General features: G+C 47.1%; 2 protein-coding genes across 2 annotated transcripts in view; both read right to left on the bottom strand.

Moving 5' to 3' along the window:
• The window catches only part of SORBS1 (sorbin and SH3 domain containing 1), a 114,767-nt gene that overhangs the window by 22,701 nt on the left and 66,438 nt on the right, over positions 1–25,628 (bottom strand). The window contains exons 20-27 of the mRNA XM_073904564.1: positions 25,213–25,262; positions 16,415–16,587; positions 13,661–13,746; positions 10,373–10,540; positions 6,557–6,603; positions 2,723–2,837; positions 2,432–2,557; positions 752–946 (exon numbers count right to left, since the gene is read on the bottom strand). Coding sequence (XP_073760665.1) covers positions 752–946; positions 2,432–2,557; positions 2,723–2,837; positions 6,557–6,603; positions 10,373–10,540; positions 13,661–13,746; positions 16,415–16,587; positions 25,213–25,262 — 960 coding nt within the window. The remainder of the gene's footprint in view (positions 1–751; positions 947–2,431; positions 2,558–2,722; positions 2,838–6,556; positions 6,604–10,372; positions 10,541–13,660; positions 13,747–16,414; positions 16,588–25,212; positions 25,263–25,628) is intronic.
• On the bottom strand, positions 13,929–16,336 carry LOC141374655 (sorbin and SH3 domain-containing protein 1-like). The gene has a single exon (XM_073904418.1). It carries the CDS (start codon positions 15,853–15,855, stop codon positions 14,257–14,259), a length of 1,599 nt encoding a protein of 532 aa, XP_073760519.1. The 5' UTR covers positions 15,856–16,336; the 3' UTR covers positions 13,929–14,256.

Genomic DNA, 25,628 nt, shown 5'->3' with positions numbered 1-25,628 from the left:
CTCTCACGCCTCTGGCCATTCTCCCTACAACTTACCACGGTGGTATGGTCAGTGGTCTTCACAGGAAGTCACCCCACCATGCCTCTTCTGAACCCAAGGTCCTAATTCTTTCTTGGCTTTGGGGAAGTGGGGATGGGTTTGGAATAATTTATATTTTTTAAAACAAGTCTGTTCATAATTCATGTTTAGGGATGCAAACATCTTACTATGCCTATAAACCTACTTCCTCTCAGCCCAGTGTAGACAGAGATGCTATACGTTTCTTTCCCAGCCTGGTTTCTTACTTGCAAAGAATACTCTGGATCTGGTCCATATGTCTGAGGATGAGAACGTGATAATCTCTCTTTCAATCTTTGCCTTCTGCAGGCCAGTCTTGACCGAAAAGATGATGAAAAGAACCATCCTGGGTCATGGTATGTATGGGACACTGGTGGTCCCCAGACAACCAGCTTCCCCCAGGGTAGGCTGCTCCTATACAGTTTTGGGCCAACTGCTCAAGTCTCTCATTTCTCTTGCCCTAATCATCTTATCCCCAGAGCCATCACCTTAAGCTCTTTCCTTTCCCCACGATAATAGTTCTCCCTCCCAAGTCCTCGAAACGTGTCATTTGTACGCATGAAAACAAACCCTGGTGTGTATCCTCTGCATTACTGCAGATGGTTCCTAATCACAGTGCTGCAGAACCACCCCACAGGGGCTGTGTGGATTGGTCGTGAGGAACGTGAAGACCAGGGACGAGAAGCTTAGGTACCTGTGGGCTCACGGTGCCACTACGACTTGGGGAGGAGGAGAAAGGCAGGTCGATGTAATCCACGGGGTTTTTCACCAGGGGCCGCTTGATCACGTCCACGTAGGTGATGGGGAAGATGCCTTGCCGGGACGTCCCTGGGATCCTCCCTTCGTACCAGTTCTCGTCCACCTGTCGGAGCAGCATGATCCTCTCACCCTGCAAGATATGGCAAGGAAGGGTCCTTGTGCCACCACGCCTCAGCAGGTCTGAGGCCCCTGCCTGCACCCTGTGCCATCCTTCATTGTTTATCACATCCTTTGTTCAGAAAAACCTTCCTTGCTAGACCCGGATAAAATCCGTTTCACGGAGATGAGGTGCTGACAGCAGGAGAGCTACCTGGAGGCTGAGAAGTGAAGCTTAGTTTCCAAATATTACAGTAAAGGAGAAAGTCAGAGTCATCCCCCTAACCAACTGCCAAATGGAGGGGTTTTGCCTCATTTATCACAAAACTGATATCCCGTTTTCTCTAAAGCAAAGGTTTTGGAGCATTATCTTTTTTTTTTCTTCCTTTTTAGAACTTTGTTTTTTCCCTGTACCACTACAGAAAAGTTAAAACACAAACATTAAGCAGAAAACTAGTATTACCCAGAAGATTGTCTCTCGGGGTAACCACAGTTAATATTTTGATACATGTATTTCCCAGATTTAATTCTGTTCATGTGAATTAGACTTGCACATATTTTTTTCTTATGAAAATGGAGTATGCACTGTATTCCCCTTTCCAACCTTCTTTTTCACCCTTTATGACATAGTACAAACCTCCTTCTTCTCAACAAATAGAATTCTACAGTTTTAATGTTATTGCAGCAACAGCATAATGGCCCATTGCAGGCCGTTCTATTGTACACACATATAATGACTCAATTACTGGTCTCCTGATATTGGGCATGTAGGGTGCTTCTCTTTTCCATAAGGTAGTTCATCTTTTTCTAAGGCATGTGTTCATTTCCCTAAATCCTCACTAAAATTAGTAACTAATAACACTTCAGTAAAGCCAGGGAGTTCTGACACGGGAAGAGAGCATCTGATCGCAGGGAAGGAGGGCATCCCTGCACAGCTCACTCGTGTGCAAAGCGGGCACCCTGAGCTCCTTGCGGGCACCGACTAGATGCCATGCATCATGCTGTGGGCTTCACAGAGGTGGTTTCCTTGGATCCTCTTAAAACAGCTCTAAGAGAGGGTCATTTGTCTTCATTTTACAGATGATCAAAGGGCGGCTTGGAAAAGTCTTTAACTCCCCAAAAGTTGACTTTTGGCTTCAAAGGACTTGCTCTTCTTCACTGGGCCATAGAAATATGTTGTAAAACCTAGTCACAACCACTTTTCACATCATTGGATGCTCAAAAAAATGTTGGCTGAAGAGGTCTAAGACTCTAGAAATACTGCCGTTAGTCAGTGAACTTAATGTTAATTAAACCCTGACAAAGCCTAGGGTTTATTTTTTAAATGCCTCACCTCAGAAAATTCTCCACCTGCCCTTCATGGAATCCTTGATGGGGCACATCTCTCGGGCACAGACGGTACCACGAGACTAGTACATGGGTATGTATGGGACACCATCCCATATGCCGTGACGCCCCCTCCTGGAGAGAACAGGGCCATCCAAACAGAGCCCCAGGGCTGAGAAGAGAGGGTACTTACCTTCCTGAAGGACATTTCTACTTGCGTATCACCATTAAAGTTGAACTTAGCGATAGCTTCTCCGTATTCCAAGACCTGCACCGGTGCCAACTTCTTGGGCTGAGCCTTCTCAGCGGGAGGAAGAAGCTGAGAAAGGGAAAGAGGCAGAGGAGAAGGAAAAGAGAAGAAAGCGAGGGGATGAGAGCAAGGGAGGAAACAAACAAAAAAACAAAAAAACACAAGTTCTTGGTAAGTGAGTGGTGCTTTGGGCATGACCAGGCTCTTCTGCGGAAAGAGAAGGAGGGATGGTACCTCGATGTAGGTGCGCGGGAAGATCCCCACCCGGCCGTGATGCTCTCCTTCATACCAGTTCTGATCAATCTGCTTGTAGATGTACACAATGTCCCCCTTCTGCAGAGGAAGCTCCCTGTTGACAGAAGGTCAGAGCATGTTAGCAGATGTCTCAAAATGTGTAAGATGAAGACACTCCATTTTTTAGCAAAAGGAGACTCTGAGTGAGGTCAAAGGGGACAAATTATAGAAGAGGGGCCTCCATATTCGGAAGGGAGAACCTCACTTTTCAGGAAGTTACATCCCTTTTGGCATCCTTCCAGTCTTCCGTGGGATGGATATTAACTTTCAAAAGGACTCCTCACTCCAAAGTGTTCACAGGCTGTGTGAGTTTGTCGTGGTTTTCTCAATGTATTTTTTGTGAATGCTGGTCTTATGCTCAGAATATTTATGCAACACGTAACAATGCACCCAGTAGTCTCAACTGATGTCCAGTAAATGATGATAAACATTTCCCTGTAGATACTTTCACTGTCTTCACTATGCTCTTTCTATGCCCTAGCAAGGCACGCTTTCATTGCTTGAAACGACCCTCAAATTACTTGTGATAGACTGACATCCGTGTGACCTCCCATCCAGTCAGCCAGCTAGCCACCCACCACATCATCCTCCACCCGTCTATCATCATGCAGTAGAAAAGCTCTGAAATTAGGCAGATCCGGGTTTAAAGCCCAGTTATATCATTTACTAGCTCTGAGACCTGGGGCGAGATACGTAATCTCTCTGAGATACTTTATCTGAAAATAGGAGCTAACTCAGACTTGCTGGAAAGATGTAGCAACAAATTGCAAGTAAAACACCCAGCACGGTGCCTGTTACAGAGTTAGCACTCAGGAAATGGGAATTCACTACTTCCTTTTCAACATGGGAAAGGAACCTTGGAAAGAAAAGTGGATTTTCCTTAAAATGTTCTTCATGTATTTTTGCAGCTTTTCTATCTCCATCCATCCCTTTGCTGGCCTTAATAATGATGCTGTTAACCTCTAACCAGGGTTCCTTTAAAAAAAAAAAAGATGAAAAGATAAATTATAAGCAAAACAAAAACTGAAAAGGAGGATAACAACTGTAGCTTGAAGTTTTTTGAATTAAAAAAAAAAAATGACCTAGATCTTTTCCATTTGCATCAAACCAAAAGCAATGGAAAGAAAGGCTCTGACTGCAATTTGGAGGGGGTGGGCCTGTCTCCTCTGCAATGTGCCAGGAAGCCGCACGGTTATGTGAGGGGCGCTGGCTAAGCAACGGGGGCACATCTGGAAGACTTTACACCAAGCCCGCACTGTGCTGAGCGCAAGAACAAGGCAGGCTTCGTGGTGCCGCACTGGTAGAGAAGATTCTAATCCTGAGGAGGCCCGTGGAGGGGGTCCAGGGCATCTGTCTCTGTAAGAGAGAATGCTTCTGGCCAGTTTTTTGCTATAGCTCTCCTTGGGGGTGTGTGAATCCCCTCCTCTCTTTACTCCCCAACCATGGACACGTGGATGTGCAGGACCCTCAGCATATCCACCCCTGCTGGAGATCTGTATGCTCCACGCTCTCCCACCCTCAGTGACTTGCAGCTGTAGAGGCAGGTGGGGGTGTCACGGCCCCGGTGGTAAGCAAGGAGGACGTCAGCTGGTGGGGGGCTGAGAGGTCTGCAGCCATCCTTCCTGCACTGCGGACCACATGCCCATCTCCCAAAGAACCACAGCGCAAGGTCTGGTGGTAATGAGGTTCCAGAAGCACTGATACGATATTCTCCAGGTCTTTCCTGGAGTGTCACCATGTCTATTATCAGCACAGGAGAGGCTCAGAGAAGTCCTGCGGGTAAGAAACCTCTTTAACTTTGTTGACTCGAGTGCTCCTACAGGACACTTTTTTGAGTAACATACTTTGGAGAAAAGTAGAACCCAGTGATTAAAGACGTTTAGAAGACTCAAGTCAATGGATCTGTCCTTTACTCTTTTAAAAAAAAAAAGTTTTATTAACTTTTCTGGGAGGGAGCCAGGGGTAATAACAGCACGGAGCCAGGCGGTAGACTCCTCTCTCCAACATTAGCACCATTTTAATTCTTTTTTTATTTAGAGAGAGAGTGTGTGCAGGGTGGGGAGGGGCAGAGGGAGAGAGAGAATCTTAAGCAGGCTCCACGCCCAGTGGGGAGCCTGACGTGGGGCTCAATCTCACGACCCTGAGATCATGACCTGAGCCGAAATTGAGTCAGACACTTAACTGACTGAGCCACCCAGGCACTCCCAGCATTATCACTGTTGATAAATGGTGACAATTCTGTCTCAATCAGCCTTCTCCCCTCTTCTATTGGACAAAGTTGCTCTAAGGAAAAAATTGTTCTGACTTTGTAATGAAATCTCCGAAAATATAAGATTATCATCACAATACCATTCAATGATTATAGGGACCTCTCTCAATTCAAAGGAGAAAGGGGGAAAAGGTACCGTTTGATTAAACTAAAAATTAATTTATAGAACTCTGTTATCTTCTCTCTGGTTAAAAAGAAGGGGCGGGGGGAGATGCTGACTTTTGCTACATTATGCAAAATGTTTTATAACTATTACCTCAGCTGCCCTGCAAGAGTGGCATTTTTATGTCCATTTTATAAATTTGGAAATTTGAGGTGGAGGTTGGTGACTTGCTCACTGTCACAGAGACAGTAAGGGGCCCAGTCACGACTCAAACACAGGACTTCCTGACTCGAGAGCCCATCTGTCCAGCACACTAGACTGCCACCTCTTGTTAGCTGATGAGCTAAAGGACTGGAGTGATTACAATCAAACCCAACATACCAGAATTTGTGCCTAGGTCTGAAGACTGTGGCCTGGTCACTCATTTTGTGTTGGAGGAGATCAGAATCATGGCTGAGTAGCCTTCTCCATGGCATTACTCAGTGTCCAGTGATGGAGAGCTTCCCCTCTCATCACCAAGAATGGAGATGTGGGGCCTCCCATCAGCAGGGCAATGGGGTGGCTGCTGGTTATTGCTACCAATGGCAACTCATGGCCCATTTTAATCCATAATTAGATAGGAAGTGAGCAGGTTCCTCGTAGAACCCAGGCTTGCTAGCATTTTCCAAATTTCCATGGAATAGAAAGGCTTCCCGGTCATCTAAAATTAGGTAACACTGGGTTAAATAAGCTAATCAGGTTTCTTCATTGAGGGCCTTCTAGAGCCATCATACGCCAATAGCAAAGTCCGTCTGGGAGGAAGGGGGCATGGGAGGTATTGACATAGTGTGCAGTGGTTCCTAGACTCCTTGCTAGGATGGAAGACTTTTTTTGAGAAATATTTTATGGAGCTAGCCCTTTTGAGGAACATACTGCTTTCCTGTGGGTTCCCACAACCACTGAATGTCATAAGATGTAGCAAAACTAATGAAGTTATCATTATAGATACTGGTTCTGGTTCCTGCCATAGAAAGAATGGGTCAGATTGAGCCACCACGTCATCAAGCAAACTGAGTCCATGGATAGGAGGCGGCAAGGTGGCACAGTGGTAGGAGCCCAGGCTCTGGCACCAAGCTGCCAGGGTTTGAACCCCCTGCGTCTATCACTGACCAGCTTGGGCAAGCTCCTTAACCTCACAGCCTCTCAGTTTCCCCATTAGTGTAACAGGGATAACAATAGCACCAACCCCAGAGGGTTCTGGTGATGGCTGAATCAGTTACCACATGTAAGTAACTTGAATGGTGCTTGGCACGTAGTAAACTCTATAAATTATTGTTTTTAATCATCATTGTTGTTCTCCATCTCTTTACAAGTGAGCTGTGTTTCAAAGAGACAGTTATAAAAACAAATTGGTAGTACTTACTTTAGAGTCTGAGCTTTAAAGTCAAATTTGGCTCTGGCAGGTCTCATCTAAACACAAGAAACAGTGAAAATTTAAAATCACAATTTATGTACAATGAAAAGGACACATTTTTCAGAAGTTTCCAGAAAGCAAAGCAGAAAAATTCACTCTAACTAGTTCATTCTGGTGGAGAAATCTGGGCAAAATTCCACTTATCTGACCTCAGCAGAACATTAGATGAATGTTTGATCAACTATGTCATGCATGAGAATCTCCCTAAGGAGGACCAGATTTGGGGAAGAGATGTTTCAAAAAGTCCCAAAGCTGAAGCGCTGGTTCCCCAAAGCTGACCATGGCTATTAAAAACAACACACACACACACCAGTCGGCCAGAAGTCCTCAGACATTCCTACTCTTTGGGGGACATCTCCTATTCTCCTGACTTAAATTATGATCTGCAAGTGGACGAAACCCTGATTCACCTCTCACATCATCTTTGACTCTGTAGATTTCTCCTGGCCTGTGAGATCATCGCAAAAGCCAGACAAAGCGAGCCCTGAGTTCATTCTCTTTCTCCAAAGCTTCCTTTCCTTTCGGGTAGCCCTCTCCTTCTGGACCCCCAGGCCTGGAAGCCCTCCTCTGACTCCAGTTCCTCAAGTCTGTCACTCAGTCATACCGACCTCCCTCCAGAACCCTCCACAAGCATGCTCAGGTCTGACCTCTAGCTCCTACACACACAAAGCTTCCTTTGACTTTGTCTTCTCTTCACTTTCATCTCCTGTCACTCAGGAGCACAAATAACATTCCTCAAATACTTCCGTCCATCACTTCCTTGCTTTGAAGTTGGCTGAGGCTCTCAAGTATCCCTCAGATCAAATCTCAATTCCTGACGTGGGTTAAGGTCTTTGGGTAATTTCTCCCCAATTTCACATACTTTCTCTTCAATATTAGAGGACAAAGCAGAGGGAGAAAATGGGAGACTCGGTGAGAAAAAAAAAAAAAAGGTATTTAAAAGCTCCATCAAGGGGCGCCTGGGTGGCTCAGTCGTTAAGCGTCTGCCTTCAGCTCATGTCATGATCCCAGGGTCCTGGGATCGAGCCCCGCATCGGGCTCCCTGCTTGGCGGGAAGCCTGCTTCTCCCTCTCCCACTCCCCTTGTGTTCCTGCTCTTGCTATCTCTCTCTGTGTCAAATAAATCTTAATTAATAAATAAATAAATAAATAAATACATAAAAGCTCCATCAAGCTTAGTTTTAGGTCCTAAACCCATCAGTGATATGTCCCTAAGGCTCCTCAAGCTGGGATCTTGTAGGGATTTTCTTAAGGGTGGTGAATTCCCCACAGGAATTTATTTTTGCATTTTCATGTTGATGTTTCGCCTCTATCTATCTGCTCACATATGTATTAGAGGTCAACTGAATGACTACTTTACAATCAATGCCACACAATTTCAATGCCTGCATTTGTGTCCGTCTGTGACCGAAGAGCACAATTTAGTTGTCGTAAGCAAATAAGAAAAGAGCGGATGTGGAGTTAATGATAAATGACATGTTCAAAAGAGAAGGCCAGATAACCAACACTGTAAGGACAAAAATTTCACAGTGATTCCAATCAAAAAAAAAAAAAAAAAAAAGATGGTCGTTACCCAAGGACAGCCAGCTGTAGAGCTGTGGGGACTTTAAAAATGTGTACCAAACAGCACCATATTCACACTTTGCGTGGCAACTGAGTTCAGGCAAAGGGATTTCACCTATCGGTTAAATTAATTAAGTTTTGCAGGTGTGTCATTAACTATTTAACTTGTAAATTGTCTTAGGCCAATACTGGGGATTGGTGAAAACAAATTTTTTGTCCATTAATCAGAATCCATATGTTACTCAAAGTTGAGAAAAACACTGATTCCATGGAACTGTTAAGACATATTCTGAGTCATCGTTGCCTATGCAAAGTAGCATCTCCCTCTTCATCTACCTGTCTCCCTGAGGCCCGATCCATCTACCCCTCCCCCGGCTCCCACAGCACAGACCAAGGTCATGGGGGTGCCTCCCCCACTAGACTCCCAGCTTCCCAAAGGCACAGTCTGGGTCCTATTTCTGCCTCCACATGGGGTCTTGCACAGAATTACTGGTCACCCACATTGTACTCAGTGGGCCTGGGGTACTTCTACATAGCCCTGTGCACCTGGGACTTGTTGGTCTCTGTTCTCCCATGTCTGTCAGTCAACATCCAGGGCAGTGATTCTCAAAGTGGGGTCTCTAAACTGGTATTATCAACATCACCTGGGAACTGGCTAGAAAGGCAATCCTTGGGCCCCACCCCAGAATTAGAATATTTGCGGATGGGGCCCAACAATCTGTATTTTAACAAGCCCCCGGGAGATTCTGATGAGCACCCAAGTTTGAGAATCAGTGCTCTGGAAGGGAGGCAGGGAGGGTTAGGCAGTTTGCCTGCCTCTCTCCAAGGCTGTTCTGCCCCAGCTGCATTTCTGTGTGCATGTTCCTATACATGGATCTATGCAGCCCTATGGTGCCTTGCGTTCCATTCCCCTCTTCCCCATCACTAACAAGCAGGTAGGCCTGTGAATGAGGATAATCCATCACCAGAGCCTTCGGAACAGGGTGGTTCTGAGGAGCTGGAATGCTGAGGGCTGGGGGCTGCCTTTCCCTTGCATCGGAGTTACCCCTGCTAACTTCTGCCTCTTCCTCATTATATTTTCTTTCTCTTCATCACCGTAGAGCGTCCTTCCCTTTCCCTGCTTTTCTCTCATGCTGGTTCTCTTTTCTCTCTTTGTCACAGAGAGACATTTCTTTCAAAACAAAACAAAAAACAAACCATTTGATGAGAATAGCCAGTGCCTCTGTCTCTCAAAGGGTAGAAACATGATTATCAAGCTCCTATTACACTGAAAGATTTATGAACCTGTATATGCTTTGGTGTCACTTCCCCAGCTCCCTGCCTCCCAAGCCCCAGACACACACAATTCCCCAGAAGGAGCTAATTCTTGGGGGACCACTTAGGGTCCCACGGCAAAACATACTCTGACGCAGGCAGCAGTGTTTGGCCGGCATAAGAATTTCAACATGTTGGCCTGAGCGCAGGAGGCCAAGGCCTGGATAAAATCGCTTCAAAGGTTTGTGCTTTCTTCATGCCTTTTATAATATTAAGTTTTGTAATCTCAGCTGAGAAATGTCAAAATTAAAGGAACAAATGAAATGTCTCTCAGAGAGCCCTCTTTCCCTCCGTGGGTATATCCTAACCACAAAACTCCTTGGGTTTCAAAATTTTTCAGTGAGGCTTCAGCACTACTAAACACCTTATTCAACTAATTCATCATACAATACTAAGCGGCAATATTATTCTCTGATTTTCGGGACCTGGGGAAATGGTGTAAACAATGCATTGCTTGCTAACTTTTATAATAAGTTTCACGAAACCATTTCTTCAAAGAAGAATCTTCTAACTGCCCACACAACAGCTACTAAGACACACGGGCTAAGGTATAAGGTTTCTAGGCAGAATACACAGGCAACACAGTGTCATGATAAAATGCAGGATGTAGAGGACTGGATTCGTGAAGACAGCCGATGCTCTAGGCATGCATGGGGGGGGGGGTGCACCAGCAGATCCCGGTCCCACAGCCAGGCATGCTTGAACATACAGAGCACAGGACATAATGGGACTCATGTCCATGACCAGCCACAGAAGAGCCAAAGCAAGCCTACGGAAGCCAGGATGACAGATGCCGTTTGGAGAACTAATTTGGCCTACAGAAGGCAATGCTAAGGGAAGGCAAATAATGCTTTGGGTCAAGCAGCAGACCGAGGCAACCAAAACAGACCTCTGACCCAGATTTCCTTTTGGCCGTATCGTCTATATTGAGGAGGTCCCCAAAGCGCTCATTAGTGATAAACTGATGGTGCGTCGGAATGACGCCCGTGTGGCGACGAGCTGCAATATCGGCCTCTTCTTGCTCACGCTTAAGTCGTCTCTGGTCCGCTAAAAGTTTCTGCCATGAAATTGCATAAAATGGGCAGTGAATCATCTGGTCCAGGGTGTTGGAAAACTGCCAACAAAACAACTAAGGGAAAAGGTGCTGGGTGAATGGGGGGAAACGCTGAGGGTCAGGTGTCAGAGGGGCTTAATGGCCACAACTACCACGTCCCCCTGTAGCCACACCCCACATACTGTGTGGAGGAGGGAGATGGCACCACGTGGGAGACACCTGGGAACCCTGGGCCACGGAGGAAGGATGAATTCCAGACAGTTACAGTCTAGGAAACTGTCTCCTGGTTCAGCCAAAAGCCTCCTGTCCCCAATACATGGCCACGAAATCCAGGCCCTCTGGGGGTGGGGGGAGTATCTGCAGCATCCACAAGCATGCTGGGCTGGAGGTGGGGTCTGAGGGTACTGCCCTCACCTCATTTAGGCAGTGATGAGTTCTCAGTGTCTTCCCATGGTGGGGCCAGGGCTGGCTGATTCCTCCTACCCGAATCTGGGCTCTTACTATGCAGGATCTATGGCAACTAGATCATTTTTGGGCTTCCTAGGTCTATTACTCTAATATGCTCCAGAGTAGAGATGCCCATTTCAGAAACTATGGCACCCCTTCTCCTAGGCTGGCCAACTCCTTTCCTGAGCACAATGTCTAGGAGGCCTTAGCACACGCACCAAAGGCTATTTATGTGACTGACAATATCAATTACTTTCTTACTGAACTTTTTACATAACTACTTCTTCAGTAGGTGAAATGAGGCTGAGTTTAAAGAAGTGATGTAGAATATAAATATAAAGGATGAACTTGGAATAAAAACACCTCAGTTTAGAAGAATTATGCTCTCCTAAATTAAGGCAACAGTCATCTACTACTATTTTTAAGGGCTTGCTCTTTTCTTCCTCTATTTTTAAAGGCTTTTTCAAATAAGTAAACAATGTTGCCTTTTACCAAATGTCCTCATGCCCTATTGAAGTGACGCTATGGAATAGAATTTTAATGTGTTTTCTTATTCCATACTGGTCGTACATTCCTGGGATTACCATTCCTTGTAGAAAAGCATTGTGGGGGCCTGGTAATTCTTAGCATTTTCAATAAGGCATTAGTCTTCTTCCAGCAGGTAGTTAAATGCCTCACGTGACACCCAGCCCCAAAGGATGGTGAGCCTGATTTTCCCATTTGTCACCAGGGACTACAAATAATCAAGAAACAAATTCTCAAATGGCTGTGGGATGTCCAGTGCTCAGGTAAGTTGTCATAAAGATTACATGAGAAAAGACATGAGACAGTGCTTTGCAAAGCCCAGCGCCACTGAAAGGGCACTGGCCCAGGAATGTGGAGCCCTGGTTTCTAGCTGTGCCTCTGGTGTCAGTTAACTTGCTGTGTGACCTCGGGCAAGTCACTACCGCCCTGGAGTCCTTTCCTGGCTAACACAAGGGGGCTTGGCTAGAGGCCCACTAACGTCCCTTCCAGGACTGACATGTTCTCATTTTCTGCAATGCCATGATCATCAATGTTCGTAATAAAGCATTTGCAAAGAAAGCTGTCAGGACTGACACTCCATTAGCTGGTAGTGTGAGTTGTTTCTGTAGCAGTGGGGAGGGACTGCTGTTGGAGGCTCCTGTGACCCCTGGTGCTCAGGCCACGGTCACATAAGATCAGTGGAAGTGGGCAGCAAAGGGAGCAAAGCTCCCAGCCCAGTGCTTGGATCGGACCTCAGCAAATCCATCATCCCCACAGTTTAACCAGAGAAGCCAAACACCATGAATGAAGACACAACTGTGAGCCAGTGTTATTCAGGGAACAAGATGCTCCCCTTCTGAATGCACCCTGTAATACAGCAATTGCTAAAAAAACTAAGTAAAATATGCCTCCCATGTAGTGGGCATGATCCTATCACAAAGCCTTCCATGTTGGACACTAGTATTTATACTAATAAAATGGAATGTCATCTTCTTCCTTGTATCTCAGGGACAGCTACTAGAGGTGAAACGGTCTGTGGCCTGATGGACCCTCACTGTGAGTTTTTCATCTGTTTTTACAAGTAAGTCTGCATATCACGTTTCCTTCTTTCTTTCCCCAGACAGATACCGTCTTAATGAATACTGTCCGTATTATGCCTGCAGGTGGGGAGAGCTACGGTCTTTTTGTCTCAGCAGCAATGACTATTATCATCCAGCCCCCCAAGGTCAGCTTTACCCTAAATCCTGAAGGAAAATCCACCTCAACTCTGACACCACTCAACAAAACTGAGTGTAGGAAAGGGGCTTCGGACTTTACAGGTAAAGGGACAGAGCTGTGTACACTCGGGCACTCTCTCCTCCTGGCACCAGGCTCAAAGCAATTCTTCCACCTCCTAACTTGACACGGGAAAATGGTCCCTGGAGCTGGTTTAGTCTATTGGACCCTTCCTGCTGGGAATGCGAAGTCCAGAAACCATGTCTCGAAACACAACTTTATCACAACAGACTCTTGTGATTTTGCCCCCTTAGCTGATACGTAGAACTGCCTCTTCTGAAATCCCAAGAGAACACGCTCTTTTCCCAGTCATTCCACTGCTGTGTAGACATTTCAGCTGCTGCTAGAAGTGGTGTGTGCCCGGAAGTTCCTGGTGGGGGTTTCCCGGCATCTATGGGGGTAGCTCTTCCTCTTCTGAGTTAAAGGCAACTTCTTCAAATTATTTTATAAAATGTATCATGGTGGTCATTATTTGTTACTTTTCAGTCTCCTTTTTCCTGCTGCACCCTCCCCAACAGGAACTGTGCTTTGTGCCAACAGAGGGGTGGGCAGGACTGGGGACAGATGTAGAGAATAAAAAGGCAGGGACTGGGGAGGGGGTGAGCGAGTGGAGCCAACTGCGGGTTCCTTCACACGGTGCTGAATGCAGTGGCGAACCTCCCCTGCAGGGACACTAGTGGGACTTGGCATTTAGAACCTAGTACCTGTGGGGAAATCAGTCCCACTTTTTGGAAAAGTGGAACAATTGAGCTTATGCCACATAAAAAGCCATTTGTGAAGACGCCAATCTTTGCTTCCCATTCTCTAGGTCATGTCACCTCTCTGACAGATGCCTAGAATGTTCGCTTCCTTCATATTTTTATCTAAGAGCTAAGAGATTTTCAAGATGGCATTTACCTCTTTATCATCATGACGCCTCCGAATAAATTCTTCCGTGGATTCCAAATAATCAGCAGGTATAAAATGTCTTGGTGATTCTGAATCTTCAAAACAACAAAGTAGAATTAAAACATGCAAAGATTTAGTGGGAAACCAGACTGGGATAAGATTTCACCCTTCAGCCATTATCAATATCAAGTTTTTACTGTTGTGGATTATTGACCAATACTCAAATTCTGAAGAAGACCCAAATCCCACCCTCCCCCCGCCCCGACTTTTTGGATGTACTCGTAAGCCAGTTTAATACAAAGCAAACTCATCAGAAGGCAAAAGGTGAGCGGAGAGAGGACCTTCTCTGAAAAGTGTCCCTCCTAAGAGGCGTGCAGGATCTTACAGGGACACACCATACACTCACACACACACAGGGCCACTGGGAGAGGCTGCCTCTCAAAAAACCGCGGGGTGACTGTGGATTGGCGTGAACTCCAAGGGGTTCAAGAGTTCAAATGGACGAATTTCTCAGCTGAGCTAAACGGCCAATTTTTCTTTCGAAACAGAGTTTGGTGGTTAGTCTAAATGACATGGGGGGCTTTGTTTTTAAAGAAGTGCAGCCACTACGAGCCATGATTAATTGCCAAGCAAAACAAACAGAAAACAAAAGACAGACCAGAAAATGAGCACCGAGGGCACACGGAAAGAGGGGACAGAGCAAGCAAGGTGGAGAGACGGGTGAGGTGAGACTGGGCAAATACACAAATGCCACCTCCGAGGGATGTTCCCAGTTCACTGTGTGGGTTGTTGTTCCTGTCCAGGCCAGGGTCTGAGTACGGCATGGAGTTGCCATTATGAAAGGCCCTCAGGCAGTCCTCTGGGACTGCGGGTCTCCCCTGAGGGGGCTCCGAGATCCGGCTCAGCCTCGCCATGGTGTGTCGGGAAGACAGGCGTCTGGGAACCGAGGGCTTCCCCCCAGAGGGGGTCTCGTCCTGATGGGGCTGGCTGGGCAGGTCTGGCTTCTGGCCGGCCAGGGGGGCTGAGAAGTCACCAGGGGGAGGCTGCCTGGGGTGGTATTGGAGGGGCTTTTTCAACCGGAAAGGGAGGGGGCTCATTAGGTAGATGTTCCTGAGGAGTGTGCTCCTGTCCCCCCTGAGATCTGGGCGCCAGTCGGGCTGCCTGGACGTCTGCCGCTGCTCGTGCTTCCGGATGGTGGTGAAGCGGGTGTACGAGGCCGGGCAGGTGCCCTTGCACTTGGGGAGGCGGTGCTTGGGAAAGTCTCCGTGGACACTGCTGCTGCTGCCCTCCCTGCTGTCGCTGGAGATGTTTGAACAGTGGTCCAGCTCGTCAGAGCAGGCAGAGAGGGGCTCAGAAGGCACGAGGCCCCTCAAGCCCAAGGTGGGTTCGGCCATGTTGCTACACGTCGGGGCGGCATAGAGCCCCCCCGGGTTCATCCTGTCCACCTCCCGGGGCCGGAGCTTGGTTGACTCCAGGAGGGATTCAGCCGAGCGGGCTGAGGTCAGGCCACTCCGGGATAGCAGAGGCGTGGGGGACTTGCTCAGCCTCCCGGACAGGTCCAGGGATGGCATGGACCGGGAGCGCTGGATCAGCTGCTCAAACGCTGTGATGCGGGAGGAGACGGTGTGCTTGGGGATGTGCTCCGAGCCCTCCTGGCTGGGGCCCAGCTCGCCCCTGGCCAATGCCAGGCTGCTCCTTTCGAAGTGGGAGGCAAGATCTCGCACGCTCGAGGAGGAGAGGGAGCCCAGGAAGAGGCCGGCTCGGTTGATCTGGTGCATGTCCCGGTAGAACATGGTGAACTGCATTCCGGCCTTTCTGGAGAGAGGGCAGGGCCGCCTGGCACTGGTGCCACACTCCTGGAGGCTCACGGTGCTGCTTGACTTGCTGTCCCACTCCCGCCGGGAGCGCGTGAGCAGGTTCTCGATGCTCCCCCCTACTCGGAGGGGGAGACCTCTTTTGGACTCATTCAAAGACAATGAAACACAAAGGTTCTCACAGCTCTGAGCCTTTTCTGCCGGCAATAAGACACTCTTCTGTTCCTGCAAAAGAGCGCTGGGAGCAGAGAGCCTGGGTTTGAATTTGGAGGGAAGGATTTCCGAAATGCAGGCTTTTGCAGCGGACAGGGGTTTCTTGTGCTTACACACAGGGCCTAATGCATTGCTAGTGCTAACCGTTCGGCTAGGAACTGAAGATGAAGAAATCATGTGAGCATTCCCACCTTTACGATCCACTGGAAAGCATGCAGAATAAAATAAACAGACCCATTAGGTTAAAGCTGAAAGCTGCTTAAAAAGAAAATAAAAGGAGAGGTCACATGCTCGTTTGTCATAAGGGTTTTTTTGTTTTTGTTTTTGTTTTGTTTTAATTTCCAGTCGATGTCCGGAAGCAAAATAATCTGAACTGCAAAGCAGGAGCAAAGATGCAACGAAAAATGGCCACCCTGCTAGAGTTACGAAGGGTTAAGGCTCAGCTATGTCCTAAGAAAAGGGAATCAGAACAAAAAAGAGAGAGATGCTTTAGGGAGAGCAAGGTTGGGGTTCAAAGGAAGGGAAAATAATACCAGAAAGAAAAATGGCCGGTGAAAAACTGGGGGAGGGGGCTCAGAGGGCTCAAAGGCCTGGAAATGGACCTGCACCAGGCAAAGGATATCCCAGTAGCTGGAAGTCACCCGCTGCTGACACCCCGACACTGGGCCTGGACGGGCGAGAGGCATGTGGAAAACCGTGCAGCTGGGCCAGAGCCCCACAGGCTTCACCCAGTTACCTTTAGTGGAGGCTGAGCTGGAGGGTCGCTTGAGCCCACTCAGGCCCTGGAGGGGGATGTCTCCACCTTCCAAGACGCTTTTGTAAATCTGCCTCTCGTTCTCCAAACTAGCGAGATCCCCGGGAGCCCCGTCTGATTCCCTCTTCACTGCGTGGAAGTTGGAAGAATAGATACTAAACACAATGTAATTTTAAAAGAGAGAAGAGAGAAAAAGAACGGGACTTAGAATGTTTGACATTTTTCTCAAAAGCACATTACCACCTGAGGACAAGAGGCACACTTTTTGGCATCCTAATCAAGCACCGTCCTTTCTAAAGGGTATTCTTATTTAGTTAGAGTTCTTCGGACAAGACAAGCCCAGGGGGGTCCCCAAATGCTCAGGAATCTGACCAAACAGCAAAAGTGCTGAGATGACTGCATCTGCGCTTTAAAAGAGTAACTGAGAAACTCGGCCTGGGGAGGGTAGGCTGGGAGGGGGTGGGGAGGGGTGGGTGGCTGCTGAGGGCCCAGCAGGTGCACACAAGATGACACAGTCCAGGACGTGAGTGGAGCCTCTGACAGGTCGCCTACCAGAGTTGGTGACTTCAAGTTCACCACTTGGATTATTTTTCTGGATTATTCTTCACAAGCACTTTGGCTAACGGAGCATTGAAGTCAACCGTTCTCCTGGGTCTCCAGGAAAATCAGCCACCAAGTGAAAGTGGAACCCGGGATTCTATATGCTGTTACCATCCTAGCCACATGTTACACCAGCTTCTTTCAAAATTCCTAGTCAGAACCTTATACATGTAATAGGAGTATAAACATGGCTCGTTTACATCTTTCATTTATTTTTATCTTGTTGAAATTCTAGGTATTTTTTTGCAAGTTACCACAAATCCTTTTAGGAATGAGGTGGGGCACAGAAAAAATTAAGAGCACTTACTCACTGAGCCCCTCCCTCTCCTAATCCCAGTTTTCTACGCCCTCACCCACTGACACACAGAGACACACAGACACATACTCAGATAAGGGAACGACCTCCTTCCCACAGAAGTACTCAGGCCTCTGCTTGGCTGCTTTTTGGTCTAACTGAATTCGGTTTACTGGTATCAATATGGATTTTTTTTTTTTTTAAGCTCTGGAGATGTAAATAGCTTGATAGAATTTCTCTATACCAATATTTTATGAGTAGTAGTATCAAGTGTACATAAAAACTTAAGTAATTATAATAGTGAACCTCCACCTATTCTGGGCCCCCAGACTGGACACAGAACTCTGGGCTTCCTTTGCTGTATCACACATCTTCCAATCTCTTTCCCTCTCCCCATCCCTCCATGATGGGATTATTCCTACATTTCACATAGCCTCCCGGTCGCCATGGTCACAGATAATGGCAGCAACAACTCTACTAAACGTGCTGAGATGTCCTATGTGGGAGGCTTGACGATCCTTCTTTCTTTAATGCTCACAAACAACCCTACTATCCCCATTTTTAGACGAGGGAAGGAGGCACCAAGAGATCAGGGCACTGACTGGGGAACGGCAGAGCAGGAACTTGAGCCGCATCGTTGGGCACCACCCGGCACCCCCAGCCGAGCATTTCCCCACGAATGAGGAGGCAGTGCCTCCCGAAAGCCCAGGTGTGCACACTGCGGGAGGCCCAGGGATGCTTGAGCCCTGCCGTGAATGTACCCCGGAGCACAAGAGGCCCCGGAGTCCAGGAGTCAGAAATGGAAAGGAGGAGGAGCCTCTGGTAGAACAGGCAATATGTCCACCCCCAGGGAGGGAAGTTCCCTGAGCAATAGTACCACTTCCAGCCCTCAGCAGCCAGCACTTCCTAGCCCCTTCCCATGTGCCCACCCTGCCTTTCAGGGCTTTGCATCCTCTACTTCAGGGGAGGTTGGGGTTCCCCCCCCGACCCGGTCCCTTCTCCTCATTCTCTCTGGCCTACATCAGGGGATCAAATGATTTTCCCCTCTTCTCAGCCTAGACAGAAGAACATTACTGAAAATTTAAGGGGAAAGAAAACCAACTCATAAAGCTGAGACCATAAAAGCATGTAACTGAACGCAGTCGGCACAGCAGCCGCCAGGGTGTCTCAGAGGGGAGAAACCTCCAGAAGGGGCATGATGGGGCAAGCCTCTTCCCCCCAGGCCGTGCCCTTATCTGCAGGGGCCCACGAAAGGGTCCATGAGTATACCCAATAAATATTTGTTGAATGAATACGAGGTCACATTTTCTGAAAGTAAAATTGGCACACATGATCTGATTAAGGAAATGCTTTGATTCATGAAATGTGTTTAGAATTCTTCCGTAAGTATAAGAATTTCATCACATTCACTTAGGCTCCTGATGTTAGTGACTATGGAGCCCTCAGAACGGTGGAAAGAGAGAGACTACAGGGAATTAGCATGGCCCAGGCCTAGGCTGGCCGGCCTTACTGGTGCCCTGGCTCCTGACCGGGGGTGTCCACTCCCACCCTGCAGACAGAGGCCTCGGGACAAGGGCTGCCATCCACACAGTTTTCGCTCTACCTGTAGGGGTGCTTGAAGATGTCCCCCCAACCTTCTGATTGATAAAAGCATCAATCCCAGCCAGAGGGTAGGAGGACCCTGAAAGGTGACTTGCAAGGCTGTGGCACTATATGCCAAGTTCAGTCAATGTAAGCTCATCTAAACGGACTTTAACTTTTAATTTTGTAATTAAAAATAAATCTGCCCCTCTTCTCAGTTTCCCTTTCAGAGCCTGCCTTCACTTTGGTTGCATTTTCCGGTTCTGTCCTTCAGTTTAACCCCACGTTGCTCCTTTTTATACAATCTCAACTTCTAAAAGGTCCATGTACAGGTGTCCTTTAGCCTTGCCAACCAACTGCAGTGGTGAGAGGACAGTCTCTTAGGCCCTGTTCGCCCTGGTTTGGGGTCACTAGACCGCCCTCAGCACTGGGGAGGGACTGCCAGAGGCTTCCATCCTGCTGTCCTTTGAACTGCCTCAGCCTCGGTTAGAAACTCCAAGCCGGTCTTCTCTGGTTCCACCTAACGTCATTTGGTCATGACTCTCGCCACACCCAGCTGCCTGATTTCACACCTCCCCTACCTCACAACCTGTCAGAAATCCCCTCCTGCCCTCAGCCACTCTACTTTCTGGCTTTATTCCACCCATTATCACCATTTCGTCCTGCTTCCCCACCAGAATGACAAACCAGCACTCAGGAAATCTATCAGAATGGATTTGCTATAGCTAACTGTTTTCTTTCTGATACTGAAGCCAACATGCTTTTTCCAGATGGGCAACACTTCCCAACTGAGGCCCTCCTTGGTTAAAAACACATCTACAAGCTCTGGAACAATGTTTTCAAATGTATCCTCACCATCACATCTCCTAATGTTGGAAAGACAGATACCATTTGTCCCGTTGTACCAAAGGGAAACTGAGGACCAGAGTGCTGAAGGCAATTGTCGAAGGTCGCAGTGTTGCTGGGTCTCTGCCATGTTCAAAGAGATCAGATGGGATGAGAAACGCAGCAGGGCTGATGAGAAAGCCCAATCAGCATTGGCAGCTACGACCCCGTTAACAGAACAAGCCTAGTTAAGCACTGGAGCCCAGCTCTTAGCAGCCTGGGCTGAGCCAGTTTCCAGGTCAAAGACAGTAGGCTGGAGGACACAGGGCAGACAACTCGCCCTCTGGCTAAGATGCAAAGGGGGCCGAGTTTCAAGGGGATTCAACAAAAACACACTCACTGGAAGAAGAAAGTGAGAGAGAATGGAGTGATCCTCTTAGGGTCAACAGTTTGCAACCCTGTAACCAGATGTGCTCTGGAGGACTCCAGCCTGACTCCAACGAGCAATGCGCATCAGCTAAGGATAACCTACTCTGTTTGAAAAACTTAGAAACAATTTGTTGCTCAAGTTCTTTCATCTGTAAAACCAATAGGTATGATAAGACTGTCCAAGAAATCCACCTTCAAATCTGTTATTATACAGACCTTCCTTTTGAGGTCCAGATGCATACATTCAACTGCCTTCTAGACACCTCCACCTGGGTATTCCTCAGGCATCTTAAACTCCACATGCCCCAAACCAAACCCAGCTCTGTTCCTGTCTCCCATGGCCCAAGCCAGAAAGCCCAGGGAATCAACCCCTTTCTCCCTCTCCTTGCTCCCCAAGCCAAACCAGTCACCAAGTACTGCTTACTCCCTGTCCTGACGCAGTGTGCATCAGTCCCTTCCCTCGACCTCCCTGGCCACCACCTCACCATTGCTCACCTACACCTCTGCAGTAAGCACACCCTCACTCCTGCCTCTTCAGCCCCGACTCGCTCTGGTCATCTCTGCAAATCACTGCCAATGATATTTCTAGAAAAGATCTCACGAGGTCATTCCACTGCTCATTTTATTCACTCAAATATTTACTGAGTACCTATTAAGTGTGAATCACTCTCCTTGGTAGAGCTTCAACAGTGAAAACAACAGACAAAAAATTCCAGCCTCATGGAATTCACTGTCCAAAACCATTTGTTGTTTTCAGCAAGGAAAAAAAAAAGTAACTGCTTTAAACCATGGCTTTGGGGAAAGAAGTCTAGGAAATCTGGGGAGGGCAGTTTCATCTTTAGCCTCTGTACTGCAGGAAGAAAATGATCTTTTAGATTTATAATATGTGATTGTCATTCCTTCTCTCCTGGGTCCCGTCACTGCGTTTACCATACTGGATTCTAACTGTGATTTACAAGTCTGTGTCCCCATTATACTCTGAGCCCCTTGAGGGCAGGCGGTTTATCTTATTAATCTTTGCATGCTTAGCGCCTAGCACTGCTTTTCAATAAATATTAGTAGAATAAATGATTCTATAAAATTAAATGCTCGCATGCAGATTTCTGAGAAATGAAAATTACATTTTCAAGGCCCAGTGGAGTCTCTAACGTTTCATTTAGTTCTTCAGGTAATGATTTGTGTTTTGATCCTAGGTTAAGAGAAAGAAGGGTTTTTTGAGGAAAAATCAGCTTGTTCTTGAGCGCCACTTGCTGGCCAAATAGAGGAAAGCTCTTTGGTTAGGCAATAAAATGTATGATTGCTAATCCAAGCTGAAATGCCAACGATGAAAATGAGTAGTCTTCAGGGCTGATTTAAGATCTGATAACTCTAGGGAAATAAAATACAAAACTGGACACTGTGATTGCAAGCAAAAAAAAATATTTTTTGAGAGTAAGGACTGGTAGTTCTACTGGGATATTGGGACTCCAGGTAAAATTCTTCCTCTCTATACCCACATTCTTTTAACATTGTGATATGTAATCATGATAATGAATAAAATTCTAAAACTGCAAGTCTGTCCAAGATATGAAAATGGATTTAACACACTTCTCCAGTGACCACTTTTTTCTTTTTTTTTTTTAATTACGATGTTTTTGAACCTGAGCCATTCCTGCGTCTTCTCCTTCAATCCCTGGGGTTAAGTCCAGTCTTGCCAACGTTTTTTTCCTTCAATACGTCCTTCCCAACCATCCAGTGAGAGGAGCCAGATTCAGTCTGCAAGGTGCCAACCTCAGTGCTGAGCATGTTGGATGCTAGTTAATTAAGACTCACAAGCTCATTCATTTATTCAGCAAACATTTGCTGTGCACTTCCCTGGGTGTCAGGCTCCCCACCAATTCCAAATACTGAAAAACCATACTTCCTTGTTTGAACAAGAAAACCCCGCCTGCCTTACTGAAAAATCCCCAACTAGAAGAATAGCAGGAGGATAAAACTTATTTCTGCCAAGTAGTTCATGAGAGCCAGGCTACGGCTGAAACACAGAGGTCTTTGGAGACCTATTTCAATGACATAAATAAGAGCACTTGATAAATTAACCCAGCAAATATCTTTAGGTCCACAAATACTCAGAATGGCTGAAAGCAATTTGTTCTTTTAAGCAGTTTGTGTTCGGCCTCTCCGATCCTGCTAACGGTATTATACATAGTTACTTACACTGTTTTTTTAAATCACTCAAAACCAGTAAACTGTAGCATGCTTTCTGTGAATTTCCTGCCCCATTCTGAATCGGGACGGTGCAGACGAGACCTTATCGCTAACACCATCCCCTGGCCTAGAACTTCAATGTCCCTCCTCCAGCTACAGCTCTGCCAGGTGCCAGCTGTGGAATCATGGGCATCACGCTGCCTTTACGGACCTGTTTCCTCACCTATAAAATGGGGATTGATCCTGGAATGAAAGGTGAAAGGACCGAATGAGGGAATGAACATACGATGGCTAACCGCAGGGCCTGGCACATAGTAAACGTCCAGCAAGTCACTGGGATTATTTCATTCAAGACCTGCATTCCTAACTATGACAGCCCATGGGTACTGCTTTCTCTTCTGAATACATTTATGATTTTCATTCTTATTTATTATATTTATTAACTTATTATATTGACTGATTACACCCCCAGGGGCCCAAACCTGAATACTTTTAATCCTTGGTCTCCTTCCTTCATTTGCCACTTTGCCTTCTCATTTTACCAACATTTTTGGGGGGGTGTGTTTTTGCTGCCAAAACTTCTAAGGGACTGTATCTTATGCTATGATAATACAGAGCATGGGCCCTAGATCCAGCAAGAACTCACCAAGTGAACTAAGGAATTCACTCGGCCAGCCACCGGAAGCAGCCTTTCCTGTCCCGCGCACTCTGAGGAGACGGGGAAAGGAAAGGGGGGTGAGGGGGGAGACTAGGCAGAAGGGTTAACACTGCGCCATCCTGAAAACAGGATTGTAGGGGCAGGGAGAGATCTGGAGCAATCAGTGGGCAGTCAGGACTGTCCAAGTGACACAAATAGGTGGCCTCAGGGACCAAGGAGAGTTTGCAGGGAGCTGTGGCCTTATTTACTTATTTATTTATTTGTCAGAGAGCGAGCGAGCGAGCACACACAAACAGGGAGAGCAACAGGCTCTCCATGGAGCAGGGAGCCCAATGTGGGGCTCGATCCCAGGACCCTGGGATCATGACTTGAGCCGAAGGCAGACACTTAACCACCTGAGCCACCCTGGCGCCCCTGGAGCTGTGGCCTTTATCTGCAGGTAGCCTAAGTTCATCTGGTGTACTTCATCTCTGAAAGCACATCTCTGGGGACCTAGAGGACCTGTGACTTGTCACCCTTGCAGCTGAAGGCACAGTTCAACTGGCTCTTTAAAGAGAATGAGCCTCAGAGCCCAGAGTGGAGGGAGATCGGGAAGATGCTAAATCTGAGCTTTGATGTCTGTCACACTGCTGGCCTGATGACCTACCCCACAGTAGGCAAAGACTTAATGCCTGGACTTTTCCGAAGGCGGACTGTCTCCTAAGGCAGGTAACTTCCCTTCTAGCTGCTGTTCTAATATATCTTCTCAATTTCTTCTTGAGCTGGGGTACATTAATCATAATCATTAACACACATATTTATAGAAAAAAATGAACAGAATGGATCTAGTGAGAGATTTGGTCACTAAAAGAATTAAGACTTTTCCAATTTGGGGGCGCGTGGGTGGCTCAATCAGTTAAGCATCTGCCTTCAGCTCAGGTCGTGATCCCAGGGTCCTGGGATCAAGTCCCACATTGGGCTCCTTGCTCAGCGGGGAGCCTCCTTCTCCCTCCGCTTCTGCCACTCCCCTTGCATGTGCTCTCTATCAGTCAAATAAATAAATAAATAACATCTTTAAAAAAAAAAGATTTTTCCAATTTTCCACTGAAATACCCTAATCCCAGCTGACTGACTTTCAAATGAAACTACTCTTGTTGAATTCATTCTTTGGCAAGGTAGGTAGGATATTCCCAAGTGACCACAACATTTGCCAAAAATTCCATAAACTCAGCATTCCGATCCAGCCAGGCTTCTATTTGAAGAGGTGGGTTTTGCTCATTGTGGGTGTACCCAACCCCAAAGGAACAGGCAACAGTGGTGCCTTTGTCCCTCATCAGACTTCCAAGACTCAGATACAGATACAATGGTGACGAGAATCTGTTTCCACCAGAACAAGCACCCAATTCCACTGGTGCACCGGGTACCCCAGAGAGGCAGCCCTTGCCTTCAGGGAGTTTCTAATTTATCAGCAGTTATAAAAATACATGAGTATGACTCAGGTACCCAGCCACAGAAGTGCCATAAGAGGCCTTAACATTAAATTGGGTACAAGGAGGCTCAGGGCCAATTTATACATGCTCAGAGCTCGCCATGTACCGTGTAGGAAACGGGTAGGGGACAGCACCAAGACATTTCAGCTGGGATAATGGCCGCATGGCAAAGTACTGAGAAAAGTAATCCGTACAGGGCTCAGGATGGTCTGGAGAGGGGGAAAGAGGCTGGTGGTGACTCCATGAAGTGAACGGAGTGTGCACTTATCACCCAGGCAGAATCCTGATTGGTATAAGGAAATAAATCCACATTTCTCAGCATCAGTCAAGTCAGCCCCCTCTTGGCTCCATCTTTCCCTGTGACAGGTGCCACCCGAGGACCCAACCCCACCATCCCCCCACCTTTATGCCCAGTGCAGCCTGTCTCAGTCACACATCGCCTCCAAGAACCAGCAAATGAGGTGAGCTTGGATTCCAAACTCAGACAAACTCACATTCTAAAGGTAAAGATGCCAACACAGGAAAAAGCTTCTCAAAGGTAATAGGAGTCATCACAAAATTAATTTGGAGGAGGAGGAGAAAACAGAAGAAAAATAATTTGAGGACGATGATTAAATTGCTCCTTATCACTAAAGCCACGAGACTGATACAAATAAAACATACTCGGATCCGAAACACAAGCCTCTTCCCATCTTTGACATTAATACATCAAGCCACGTATGTGGTGGCAACTTACTATCCAGGAAGCTCTGAAGAAATTTCCGGGCTGGGGCTGACTGCCGAGCTCTGTAAATGTCAAAAAAAGAAAGAAAAGAAAAGAATGTAGATCATTGATTTTGCATCAGATGTTCCAAGTCAAGGGGGAAAGAGAGCAGCCCCTTTCCTTTCCTGATGTAGCCAAGGACCTTTGGGAGATGGCGCCCTTGGCCGGAAAGGTCTCAGTGCTGGACACTTTCTGGGCCAGTGGGTGCTCTTGCTCTCTGGGTGAGGTGGAAAATGGCCCCTTAGCTTAGACTTAGCTTTCATATAAATATAGATCCACGAGGTGGATAGCCCACCATCTGGCCAACATGCATTAGTGACATGGACAAAACATCGCCATCATCAGCTTATCCCCCGTCCTCAGAGCCCCTGGCCAAGCCCACCAGAGAC

The sequence above is a fragment of the Callorhinus ursinus genome, unplaced genomic scaffold, assembly GCF_003265705.2.
Source record: "Callorhinus ursinus isolate GAN/ISIS: 27379988/994484 unplaced genomic scaffold, GSC_fseal_2.0 scaffold20, whole genome shotgun sequence".
Taxonomy (NCBI): Eukaryota; Metazoa; Chordata; class Mammalia; order Carnivora; family Otariidae; genus Callorhinus; species Callorhinus ursinus.
The sequence above is the reverse complement of the archived record's forward strand: the minus strand, read 5'-3'. Positions and strand labels throughout refer to the sequence as shown.